Here is a 13,768-nt window from a genome sequence, read left to right on the forward strand (position 1 = left end):
GGTGTAGAACACCACTGTACTTCATATGCATGGTATTCTCTTTCTGTCTATAAGGAATCCATTTTCTTTGATTCTAAGCTCAGCATATGCAAAGTTTTCACTACATCACTAAGAAGTTCCAAAGAAATCTATAAGGAAGAAAAAATATTACACTTTTCATTCTTACACTAGATGCCTCTTGAAGCCAATGAGAGTTTTTCCAATGACCTCATTTGTCTTTGGATCAAGTTGATAGAGACAACACAAGGCACAAGTCTAATTGTGTGTGGAAGAAGTACGACTGCTAATATATTTACCAAGGGGGAATTTGAAGATAGAATAACTGGGTAAATGTAAATGATGAATTAGCAGTCAGTGGACTAGAGGCAATGTATTTTATTAGACCAACTAGATATTGCCTCTAGCCCACTGACTGCTTGTTTTCTTAGACCAGCACAACTACAACCTTTATCCCTGAATGATAAATTAGGCACCTGATTGGTTATATAACCAGTCAATTTCTGAACATGACGCTAAAGATTCATTTGTCTTATGCCTGGGCCTTGAAAACACTACCCCAAAGCTCTGAGATTTCCTGACTGACATGTTTCAAAATGAGAGCTCCATACCATTGGAAGGAGCAATTATTACCTTTCAGTGGAACATGCAAAATTTACTATTAGTTTCTTGTACATAAAACACAGGATATTGGAGACTAATTGCCATTTAGAGATGAAGAGAGAGAGAGAAGCTAAGTTAGGTAAATTTAGAAGTTTCTTTGAAGGCCTTTTTTGTCTCTCTCGCTGAATTTTGGATTCATGATACAAGGCAGCCTGGTTTGTTTGAAGGAGGAATATAAAAAAATTACCAAAAACATTTTAGGATGTTAGGGATTTTAATGCAAAAATATATGACATGAATGGAATACATGATGGTGTGATGTTTGTTTAAAAGTTTTACTGAAATGTACCAATTTCAAATGACTTACATTAGTTGCTTGTGTGTTTACTCTTTGTAAATATAATATACCTTCCCAAATGCAGGCTGGCAAAATCTTTTGTTTTCACTGAATCACTCTGTATCTTATGTGTACAAAATGTTATCCCATCCCATAGAGGTCTTCATAGTATATTTTTTTCCACTCCCTGTTCTCATCTCTTTAATTGTTGCTAGCACTGCTTTAACTAAATGAAACATCAAAGGAAATTCAGATTGCTACAGTTGATATAAAATGACCTTAAGGCTTACCTAAAAGCTGCTCCACCCAGTCTTGTAAAATAGCATATTATCATAAATCTTGTGATATAATAAAATGTTTTATGTAATTTTATTCACACGATACATGTATTTAACATATTTGTATAACTTACCCCACAACAATAAAAAGCAAAATATGCATTCTTTAATCAAGTATAAATCCCACAATACCGTGTATATATTAGCTGCTCAGTAAGATTTTATCAAAATGAAGTCAATCTGGTGGCTGAGACCAAAATGGAACAAAAAATTATTTTCATCGGGAAGATGAGTACTTGGTGAGGGGGAAGAATTATTATGCAATTAGGTTCTGTATATCACATGATCTGGTCTCTTCCTAAGCTGGAACCCTTTTATTTTTCTACCATGGCCCATGGTATCAGGTCCTGTACAACACACATTAGAGAGAACTCTAATTCCCTAAATATAACTAGGTATAGTGCTAAGAGAATATTTTACATTTTTTTGAGAGTTTGATATCATCATTAGCAACCCCTCTCAGTCAAGTATGATCGTCTTCCATGATTGTCTTATCTGTGGGTTTGAAGATATCTGACAAGGCCAGTCCAGTTCTGTTGCAACTCCACACGTTTCTGTGTGGAGTGGATGCTTCTGGATTCCTAATTCCATCCGTGACGTGCTGTTTTGCTGCACCTACTTTTCTGTCTCCTGATGTTGCTGTGAGGTTTCAAAATACTGAGATCCTTATAGCAAATTCTTCCTCTATTTAGTGCGGTCCTGGGTGACAGCTGCCCATGAGTTGATGTTGATATTGTCTTTTTTTTTTCATGTTGACCTTGAGGACGTCCTTGAAGTGTTTTTCTTTGCCCTCCAATTGTGTACGCCTTGACTGAGCTGAGAGAATAAAACTTGCTTTGGGAGTCTGGAGTCAGACATCCAGATGACGTGGCCAACCCAGTAAAATTGATGTCGAATGATCATTGCCTCCAACGTTTGTGCTATTTGCTTGTGAGAGGATGCTAATGTTGGTGTGTTTGTTTTCCCACTGGATTTGAAGGATCTTCTGTAGGCAGCATTGATGGTATTTCTCTAGCAACTTGAGAGGTCTGCTGTATGTTGTCCATGTATAAGGTCTGTATGGTAAGATAAGGATCATGGCTGCTTGATAAACCATGAGCTTGGTTTCAAATCTAATGTAATGATCTTCAAACACGCGTTTTCTCAGGTGTCCAAAGGCTGCACTTGCACGTTTGAGGTGATGCTGGATTTCTTCATCAATGTCAGCTTTCTGCGAGAGATGGCTTCTGAGGCATGGGAAGTACTCAATATTCTCCGGAGTCTCACTGTAAAGCTGAGTGACCAGACCTGGGGACTGCTTATTAAGAGTTTGTTGATGGAGGACCTTAGTCTTCTGAATGTTATAAGTGTCAGTCCCATTTTCTTGTATGCCTTGGTAAAGATGTCGAAGATGCCTGAAAGTCTGCTTCTGAGTGAGCACACACTACAGCATTATCAGCATAATGGAGCTTGATTATTGAGGTCAAGGTAGTTTTGGTTTTGGTTCAGAGTTGGCTGAGACTAAACAGCTTGCCATCCATTTGGTAGTGTAGCTTCACTTTGACTGGAAGTTTTGTTGGTGGTCAGTGTTGGCACTGGATTTATAACCCAGATACCTCATTCCAAGCAGACCCAAAACCCTCAGACTGACCACGACCTCTCCATTTTGATAATAGGCAAATTTTATACAGTGATAGCAGATTAGAATAAATTTTATACAGTGATAGCATGATTAGAATAATGGAAACAATTCTATGTCTACCAGTTGCAGGGTTCTCAGAGTCAAGGTACATCTGCCAGTACATGACCTCCAGGCTGCTGACATTCAAGACAGAACTTCAGACTGAAGCTCAGAAGCCAAGGCCCACCCTCCCACCCCTCCAGTGGAGTGGGTGAGAGAGGCTGGTGGTATGCCCTCTGTCCATGGTGGTTCCCAAGATGTGAACCTGGGGCCCTTTGCTGCTCTGAAATTCTTCCTTTTGTATTCTTTCCCCCTCCTGATGACTCTTCATCTCTGGGCATTGCTGATTGGTTTTCCTGTGGCCATTATACTTAAGCACATTATGTCCTGTCAGCATATTCCTAAATAGCGTTTTCTAGCCATCAGTTAGACGTAGCATCACAGTAGAGAGTATTGAGAAGTGTTGAAGTGATGATGCAGCCTTGCTTAACTCCTGTTTGAATGTCTAAGAGATCTGTGATAGATCTGTTACTGAGAGCCAGTGCTCACATAATCATGGAGTAGGTGAAAAATGGTGACAAATTTCAGTGGGCATCTGTACCTGAGAAGGATCCTCCACAGCTAAAAGAACCTTTTAAATTTTCTTGGGAGTTCTATATAGTTTCTGCCCAAAGAAAGTCTTCATCAGATCTTTCTCTGAGGCCTTAAGGAGCACATTCTTCAAACAGTTTCCATCCATTATTGCCACTTGCACCCAAACACCTGTGCTTATGTTGAGAGGTTTTGGTAATACTTAGGGTGCTATGGTGTCTGTTTGTCATTTCTCACCTATTTCCCAAAGGGAAATACCCTGTTTGAATACGAGATAGACTCTTAAGGCATTAGTTTACAAGATTGTATAGAAGCCCCAGTCCTGCAAAGTTACAACCTCACTTCTATGACTGGTTCCCCCGAGAACAATAGTATTGTTCTAGGCATTAATTCATACACAGGCATAAGTGAGGGTTAAAGTAATAAATGAAATGAGTGTCAGAGGAAGATGCAGTTGGATGGATAATGTGAACTCACAGAAATACACCCATCCCATGAAGGTACCTGTAGGTACTCCTAAGATACTAGCTAGCCCAATGTTAGTGGTTCAGTGCTTCTGACATTATAATACCTGGACTGTCATTTTGAAGCGTCAATAATAACAACAGCCCCTTCCCCGCCTCTTAAAAAAAAACAACTCACAACCAAAACCACAGGATGGTATATAACCATTTTCAAAATATCTACAGGTGTTACTGATGTAACAGTAACAGATGTTACTGTTCTCATCGGGAAGAGAGAGGGGTCTGAGGGATAACACATCTCAATAAGCAAATAAAAGTTCGTCTTCATTAGTATGAAAACAAGGATTCATGTAAATTTGACATCATATACCTGTCCCTGTGCAGATTTGCCCCTTTTCACATGCAAGATTTTGAATTATGATGAAGTTGTTCAGATTTTCAAAGGAGAATTCTGTGAATGTTTTTAGTGAATTGCAGTGCTAACAGTACTGTTTATGATGTTCTCTGAGATATATATTTAGTTAATCTATAAGGTGCATATCTACCCTGCCTTATGTCTGGCTTCAGGCTAACATGGCTGGCTACCTCTCTGTCTTCTCTGAGGCATGCAGCTTTGGAACTGTGCAGTGTAGCTGTCCAGATTCTTAAATAAGAATAATTTTTAAAATAACTAGGTATTTAAAATAGGGAGAGAAGAAGAAAATGGTCATGGAAAGAAAAAAAAATCAAGAAAGAAAAAGAAACATAATGACCCTTTGCATTATGAATATGGCCACCAGCATTCAGCAGCATGTCACTTTCTGTGAAGTTTACTATCACTTTCTGTGCAATTAAATCTTCTATTTAAAACTAAAAACATGTTTAGGGCACAAGCAAAAAGAAAAATAAGCATTTTGTCACCCATATTGCCTGGTATAAACCATGAGCACAAAAATAATGTATAACTATGATTACAGTTCTCCACCCATTGCAGTTACTATCAAAACAGTGGCAGCTAGGTTGATATGTACATATGTAGCTTACTCTAATTTTCTAGCATTCTAGGTATTTCATATTATCATGTTGGCTAAGAAAAAAGCAAATTAAAACAGTGGTCTGTGGGTATCAGCTACACAATGGCTGTGTCTACACAAGACGCCTAATGCGTAGTACCCTAAAAACACTGCACAGTAGCATGCCAGGCAAAAACCGTGCTAATACACTACTGCGCAGTAGTACTGGGCTACTGCGCGGTAAGCATCACTAAAAAACCATGCCCCAGCACTACTGTGCAGTAACTGTAGTTACTGTGCATTTAGTTAGTATTTCATTAAGCAAGTACTGTACTAAACTAAATGTGAAGTAACTATTGCTCATTAACAAATGTGTAGATGCGCCCAGTATGTATCTCACAATAAAAAGGCCATGAAATGCTGTAAAATTTTGTTGCCTTTATTAGGAGACCAAAAATATATTTCAGATTTATGGAATGGTTATTGTCATGTAAACAAACCAGATTTCTAATAAGTATATGTTAGTGTCTTGAATAAAAGAAATAGGCATTTGGCATTGACCCACATGCCATTCATTGCGTGTCCTGTTTTTGATGTTGGAATCTAAAAGCTTTTGTTTATGTTTTGGTGGTTTTAAGTGACTTTGTGGAATTAAGCTAAAAAGAAACACTCCTGCATGCAATGTTACTTCACTATGAAGTAACAAGATTGTCACATTGATTTATATGCATGGGTTGCTCCATTTTTAAAGTAAACAATATGTAGTAGCTACAGTCTTCAGGCACTTGAGGCCCTTATAAGAAAGTTTGGAGTTTATGCAGTTCATTTATGCAGCATCACAATATAATTATTGTGATGCTGCATAATATAATTATTGTGATGCTACATAAGTGAACTGCATAAACTGTAGACTTTCTTAAATGAATAGTTAATGCATACTTAACCATCTAAGAAATCAAATTGATTTCAGTTTGAGTTATGGGGATATATAATCTATATCTTAAAAAAGGACTACATAATCTAAGTCTTCAGAAAAGAAAAATAAAATGTTTGAGGTCCAAATTCTCTGTTGAATAATACCTGTTGAATTTAGTTTGACTGTTTATGAAATAAGATACCTTTATTCTCACTGAAGAGTGTCAGAATATCATCCTTGCTAAGTAGGTGACTAACTATAGTGAAATGCTAGTAGATTTTAGTGTTTAAATTCTTGCATGCAGTGGTTTTCTCAGTTTTACAAATATAAACTGAAAATCCAGTTTTGTCCATAAAATGCGGATCCATCAATTGCTAAAGTAAGCCAAGCCAAAAGTGTCTGTATCTTAAGATTTTTGTAAATGATTTTGATGCATCCAATTTGGAATAGGGGTTGTCTCTTCTTTTGTTCCTGCCACCTCAAGCACACTGGTGAAGCACAATTAAATAGAAGTATTTTATTTTTCCCGTATGTTAGTTGCCTTATTCTCCTTGTGTCAAAAGCAAACATATAAACTATATATCTGGGTCAGCACTCTGTTTCTCCATTTTTTCTGTTGTACCTCTTCTGATTTTACTAGCATAAAACTGAAGGAACAAAGTGCACATCAAGCGATTTTGTGGTTAAAGACTACGTGTCTCATTGGGCTCCAATGTGTTAGAAATTCAGTCCATCAGAGCAGACTCGATTTAAGCAGTGTCTGCTAGAGCACAGAAGTTAAGCGCTCCACTAGACTCTTGAGTCAGGTGTATCAGTGTCCCCTCACTGAAAAATGGTGGTGGAAAACTTTGAAATAAAGCTTGTTGGATGAGCTTTAGTTCAGAGCTCCCAGCCACCATTTTTCAGTGTGGGGACACTGATACACATGACACTTGAGTGCTTTTAAATTAGCATGGCTCGCTAATTAAAGTGCCTCCCCACATGCTTCCCGGAACACGTGTAAAACTATGCTCATTGATTTTTAGCAAAGTTAGGAAAGAGATTGGAATTCTGAAAGGACAGGAAGATTCCTTTTTCTAGAATAAGATAACTTGGGTCACACTATCAGGATTAGAAATGGTCTTTCATTGCCCTTTTACTAACCTTGATTAAATTATAAACTAACAATAGCTAACTTAACACCTCTGGTACATTCAGTCAGACCTTAATAGTATTTTTCTAAATAGCACATTCTGCTATACTGAACTAGCAAGTCCATGTAATATTTGTTTCCAACAAATGTTATGGTTTTCTCCCACAGTACTGAGTGTATTTAAAGATACCATCTGTAGTTTTAGAAACCAGACAGGAACAATCCTTTTGTATTTTTTAAGATAATGTCAGACTACTTGCATTAGCATGATCCCAAAGAGCAATGAGACTATCAGTTGACTGGAACCTGAATGTAGCCCCATATTTTCTGAAAGGAAGTCTTAGTCTGCCTGCAGAGAGGGAGAGACCGGCTATAGCATTCGCTGTATTTTACATCAAGTGTTTCACACCAGATGTAACTATTTTGTGCTTTGGGGTGGTAGGGAGTAGTGTAGTTTAGGTCCCCTTAGACTTTGTTCTCTGTCTCTACACCTACCATTTGGCATAAAATCTAGCCAGTAGAAGAAAATTGAGGGTTTTTTGCCTCAGTTGCAACAGCTGCAAAACAGATGTAAGCTGACATGAAATCTGCCAAAAATCTCTTCCAAGTCTCCCACCCATTTTCCACCAAAGAAGCCAGTCAGGTGATATGAACGGAGAAGACCTTACAGTCAGAAAAAGATGGGATCTCCCAGTCCTGGCTCTTTAAAGGCTGTTGAAAAGAAGTGTTCCAAAAAAGCTAGATTTACAACATTGGAAATTAAAGCAACCAAAGTTCATGGAGGTAACAAGTGAAAAAAAACAAACCCCATGATTTCAAGTAGCTTTTAATTAACAGGGAATAAAATAGAGATCTGCCTATAAACTAATGCAAAAAGCCAGTGAAAAGCAGTGAAACAGAGAAAAGAATCAAATATTTGTAGGAGTTTATAACTGATGGTGCCCCCTGTAAATACACCTCTTTTTCAATACTTTTTGAGTATTTTAAATGCTTTAATGTATTTAAGTAAAACATCCTTGGCTCACTTTTTAGCAGCATAATTATGATAGTATGCAATTATCTCAAATGAGTTTGAAGTACTTACTGATACTTACCTACTTGATGATATTCACTTTGCGGGTACTGTAACTAACACAGTTTCAAAATGGACCATTTCAGTTAGTTGATGTTGAAAATTAAACATTGAGTGACATCTAAGCTTTTGTCAAAACAGTCACCACAAATTTATTCATTCTCTTGGATAAACCTAGTTGCTAAAGAGGAGAGGAGGGAAACATATCTAATGTTTATACCTTTCCAATTTTAGACTTTTGTTTTGTTTCTGTTTATCACATATGTTCTGAGTATTTTGGAAGATAGAAGGTGCTACGAATGGTATGAACATTTAAAGAAATCCAAATAAACAAACATAATTTAATGTTTTTTCTCATGCCTGCATCTATTAAATCTGATGTTCACAAAGAAATATACAACATATGAATTACTTGCAATCAGATTGTTGAAAAATCATGATAACTTGGTTAAAGTTGAGATGTACAAATATCCTGGCTGCCCTGCATCAGCATTTCCAGGGACATGCAGAGGCTAAATGTTAGCACAGTGAAGAAAAACCAGGACCTAGGATTTCATGCTTGTGTGTTTCTTGATTCAATTTAACAATCTTAGAAAAGAATACAAAGAAGTACATTTTTCAATGTACTGCTCTAGCACTATAACTTACGGAAACTATAGTAAGCTCTGAGCAAAGCCCTCAGTAGTTTCAATGACTGGCAAAAGGGCCTGAATGTTACCAATTACTGTGGTTTTGCTGCTTGTATGGCTACCAGACGAATAGAAATTACTAGTGAAAAAAGATTTCTTATGTAAATGGGTCTACACTCTGCTTATCAAGGAGTGTATGTATGAAGAATCACCAAACATGCTATGATATGTAACCTCCCTCTCCCCCTTAGAGCCCCAGATTATTAGAGTGCTATGCTAGCCAAGAAAGTTGTGCATGGTAAACCATGAAATTATTTGGTGATTTGCATGCAGTTTATAGACCCACTCAAAAATACTTTCCCAAATGCCGAATGCTCAGGGACACATACATTCAATGATGTGGGAATAAAGAAATATTGAGACTGCTGGTCTGCCGTTTAAAGCCGGCTGCTGACAATTGCTGCTGCCAAAAATTTACAGTCTTGACATTTAGTTAAAGCGAGTACCCAGTAATGGTAGGAGCATCTAAATAATGAGTTGCCCAAGCAGCTTCAGTTTCACACAGGATCTGTGTAGGCTAATGTTACCAACTGTATTAAACCCCTAGTTCAAGCCACATGCTAGCAAGCATGAAGGACAAATGTTTCATCTCTGCCTTTGTGACAATTATGTTTGACTCCTTGTGCACCGGTATCCCAGGGGCATGGGACTGAGGTTCTCAGTTTCTGACTGACTTTCATGAGTTTAAAACTCAAAGCTTTGACTTTGACATAGAGAACTATTACCTAACAGACAACTTGCCTCTCTCAGCTATTTTTATCATTAAGGTTGCCCTGCAGTCTTAGTAAAATGCCTGCAGTGTTATTTCTCATTGTCATGACATCAAGAGCTACTTACCATTCATGGAATTATTTTGGTATGCAGCCAGTGGTGGTAGGAAGAAAATTATCAATGATGTATTGAATGCAGGTACTCCTTGAAATTGTCTCCCCTCACTGTATTCCTGCAGCATTCTCGTGTAAGTCTCATAAAGATCAAGAGGAGAAAACCCCTGTGCTTATGGTGGTGAAAACTTCTCTGAGTATCACCTATAAACATGGTCATTATTACCTGCATAGTGTAATCAAATCAAGGCCTTTCTGCTTTTATGACCATTTGTGATCGTTTGACCTTGCCCCAAGGGATGACAAGGTCAAACATTCACAAACTCCTCTAAGACAGTTTTAGGCTGGACATAAGGAAGAACTTCTTTACTGTCTGATCCCCCAAGGCCTGGAACAGACTGCTGCCAGAGGTGGTGCAAGCACCTACTCTGGACTCCTTTAAGAGACATTTGGATGTTTATCTTGCTGGGATCCTTTGACCCCAACTGACTTCCTACCCCTGGGGCAGGGGGCTGGACTGGATGATCTTCTGAGGTCCCTTCCAGCCCTAATGTCTATAATTAATTTACCAAATATCCCTAACACGAGTATTGTATTTTTATAAAGGTATATAATTGCATTTAGGGCTTATGCCACTAAATACTAAAGATTTTCTAGTAAAGAACAGACCTCAGAGTTTATTACTATAACATGAAACAGTGCACAAATGGTACCATTCTGGCTATTAACTGCATTTACCACATGGTTGTTCTTTATCCAGGAGCAATGCACTTTTAGAGACATGTGGTACAAATGTAACTCTCCCTCAGAATCCTAAAAGAGACGTTTTAGACATTCACCTAAAGTGAGTCATTGCTAGTTTTCGTACACGTATTCAAGCATATAGGTCCAAATTGAACTTTGATACATGCTTGCATAAGCAGAATTTGCCCATCATAACTATCTGGCCAGGCTGGGTAGATAAGAGAGAAGTAAATCTGGATCTCAGTGAAAGACGGGCACTAATAGATAGTAATGGGTTTGGAGTGTTTGTTTAGTATTTATCACTTTCACCACTTCAGATGGAAATTCAAGAAAGTAATGCAGTGTCTTTCTACATACTAAAAAAACTGTAGGAGAAATTATGTTTTCCTGAACCTGCCTGTCCTTGTTTGATGCAGCATCTTGCTAAAAGCTATTGTGAGGTTGAAAACTATCTCAAAGTTCTCACAGAGTTTTGTATTCCAAGTTAATAAGAAGGAGCTGTTTCCTCTGAGAGCAAAGATTTGTTCATTTCTTTTTGCTAGTGGTAGATTAGTGAGGAGAAGCTGCTTTAATGTTCTTGGCTAGGGACAGAAGTTACACATAAACCAGTTTGTGATCAGAAACTGGTTTAAACCTGTAGCAGATCAGAAGTTCAGTGCACATAAGCCAGTTTCAAAATAGCTGAAACTGGCTTAAGATAAACCTGGTTGAATCAGACTTAACTGATTTGGGTCACACTGGTTTATGAAACTTCTGTCCCAGACCCCTTCCTGGTTCAAGTTAAATCACAATCCCCCAGCATGCTTTGCAGCCCTGTGCTGTGCTGTGCTGTGCTGTGCTGTCTGCTCCAGAGAGCAAGGCTAGCCTGCCCTTCTTCTCCCTAGCTTGGGACAGTGAGGGCTGGTTGACAAGGGGGTGGGGGTGGGAAACCTGGCTGGGGGCCACAGCTGGGTCTGGGGCATGGAGTGGGGCAAGAGCCTGAGAGGGACTGCCCTTCACTCCCCAGGCAAACTCCATCTGGGGTCTCGGAGAGATTTAAATCTCCCCTTCCATGGCTTACTGTGCCTCAGTCTAGCAGAGACTGAGGCAGGCAAGCAGTTGATAGGGGTAGGAGGCATAATTCCCCTCAGCTCCCCCAGGCCCTGGGGGAGGGGGAAGAGTCTGGCAGGCACTGGTCCTCAAACCCAGGCAGACCCCGGCTGGGGTCTGCTATGGTCCAGGGAGGGGATTTAAACTCCAGTGTACTAGCCCAGAGCTGGGACTTGGTTACACCTGCTCTGCCGGGGCGGGGGGGGGCAGGTTGAAAGCCTTGGATCTTCAGTACCTTCCCTTTGGCAGTGGCTGGCAGGCTGGGAGGCATGCTCTAGTGCACCCTGGCTTCTGGCCTGAGCCACTGAAGGCATGTGGCTGCATTTCCTGAATCAAAAGTGAATGCCTGTTCACCTGCTTCTCGGTTTAATCTCCGCAGTTTAGACTAAGCTGCTAAGACTGAATTGATTCAGCCTTGGTTTTTTTGGCTGTCTGTACTTAACCCTTGAGTGTATGCCTACTTCTTTGGCTGGGCACAAGCTAAACTGTAACTAGATACTGAACAATTGGGGTTTCACAGGGGGGAGGGGCATTTTTCTGTGTCCCCTCCCAAGTTTTGCTGTACTATTGCAGTAACTTCCGTGTTTTTAATTGAATAATTTGTCTTTTTTACTCCACTGGGGTGTAAAATCATGACCTTTGGCAGCCTAAATCTGTGGCTATAATATTACTCATATATGCTCCAATTTGCATATATTTGAGGAGTTTTTTTTTTCTCATGTGACAAGGAAGGTAACTCTGCACCCTTTCCATTCTCATTTTGCTTTCATAAACCTTCATAATTTATCATAGCTTTCCTGTTGGGCTTAGTGGTCTTCTGGACAACTTTAGGCATTTTGATGAGTCATCTGACATAGAAAGTCATAGAGAGTCTGCTTATGGGCCTGTCAGTTTGGATGGTGACACAGGTTTCTATTTAAATCAGCAGCCGAAGTGTGAATGTATCTGTGACATTTTTAAGATGGTTGTGGGGCCAGAAGTTGACCAGTGATTTTCATGTTGAGCACCTGCTAATTTTGGACTTAAGTGTTGTGTGGTGCCTAGCCATGAATTTAAACAAAAAAACCCCCAGAGGTAATGACATTTTGTGTGAATAAAATTTTGGATATTTGACAACTAGATCATAGCATGTATTCAGTTGGAGTATAATAGCAATGGAAAGTGGTTCATTGACTTCAGTTGTTCTGTGTAATGACCTGTCCAAGAGTAATGGAAACCATGAGGGCTGATGGGGGATTGTTGTTGTAGCTGCTACAATCATGGCAGCTAGTATACTTTACAGCATGGATTTAGTGTGGCAGTAGCACTTTCTGCATCACATCCCAAAGTTTTTGAATTGTTGTATATCTACATCTAGAAGAAGATAGACTATCTAAATCAGAGATGCATAAGATTTCATAAGGAGCAGTGTACTTCATCAGGTGCTATAAAGAGTCCCTTCATATGCTTATGTATTTCTTCAGTAGATGCTATGAAGGGACTGTGCATCAATACATGCCTAAGTGTTCCATCATTTAATTTTGTAATAGTAGTATCTTGTAGTTGACTGAATTTCAGATGCTTTTTTATATTTATTTTATTTTGTTCAAGATACAGTTAGGGATAATTGAATATTTGGTTTGTGGCACAGAGAACTTTAAATTATTAGTGAGAGGATAAGATGAAGCCGACTCTATTTCTACTCGTCCAGTAGGTCACTGGCCAGAAAGTATACATCTTAATCTCTACCCATGCTCTTAGTGTATTTAGAGTTTCAGAAAGTGGGAAATGTTTGAAACTTTCAGGAGTTTTGCAGTTCAGAGGATGGAACAAAGTTAGTGGGTCTGTAGAATTAATGAAGTAGAGGTAGTGTGCTGTTCTTGAATGCTTGCTACTTTTCTGTTTGGCAGTGGAGTATCCTGGTGCTTTTCTGCCATTCCAGAGTGGGTCAAATTTGGACAAGTACAGCACAAATCTGTGAGGTTTTTGGTTCCTGAAATACCATGACTTACATATTTATATCGCTTTCATTTCAGATTCCCAAGAAGGAAATTACAAGTCAGAGGTGAACAGTAAACCTAGGAAGGAAAGGACAGCTTTCACCAAGGAACAAATCAGAGAACTAGAAGCAGAATTTGCCCATCATAACTACCTGACCAGGCTGAGGAGATATGAGATAGCAGTAAATCTGGACCTCACTGAAAGACAGGTACTGATAAATAGTAATGGGTTTGAAATGTTTAATATTTATTGCTACCAGCAGTAGGCAAACTCGCCACTGCTTTTCTGGCTGATTGACTTCACTTGTTTTGTCATGGCTAAAGTACCTATACAAGAGAGT

At 39.0% G+C, this 13,768-nt stretch overlaps 1 protein-coding gene across 1 annotated transcript in view; it reads left to right on the forward strand.

Annotated features, from left to right (window-relative positions):
- Positions 1-13,768, forward strand: part of MEOX2 (mesenchyme homeobox 2) — a 71,817-nt gene that overhangs the window by 38,130 nt on the left and 19,919 nt on the right. Inside the window, exon 2 of the mRNA XM_006275576.4 lies at positions 13,464-13,636. Coding sequence (XP_006275638.1) covers positions 13,464-13,636 — 173 coding nt within the window. The remainder of the gene's footprint in view (positions 1-13,463; positions 13,637-13,768) is intronic.

Source organism: Alligator mississippiensis, chromosome 5 (genome assembly GCF_030867095.1).
Source record: "Alligator mississippiensis isolate rAllMis1 chromosome 5, rAllMis1, whole genome shotgun sequence".
Classification (NCBI taxonomy): Eukaryota; Metazoa; Chordata; order Crocodylia; family Alligatoridae; genus Alligator; species Alligator mississippiensis.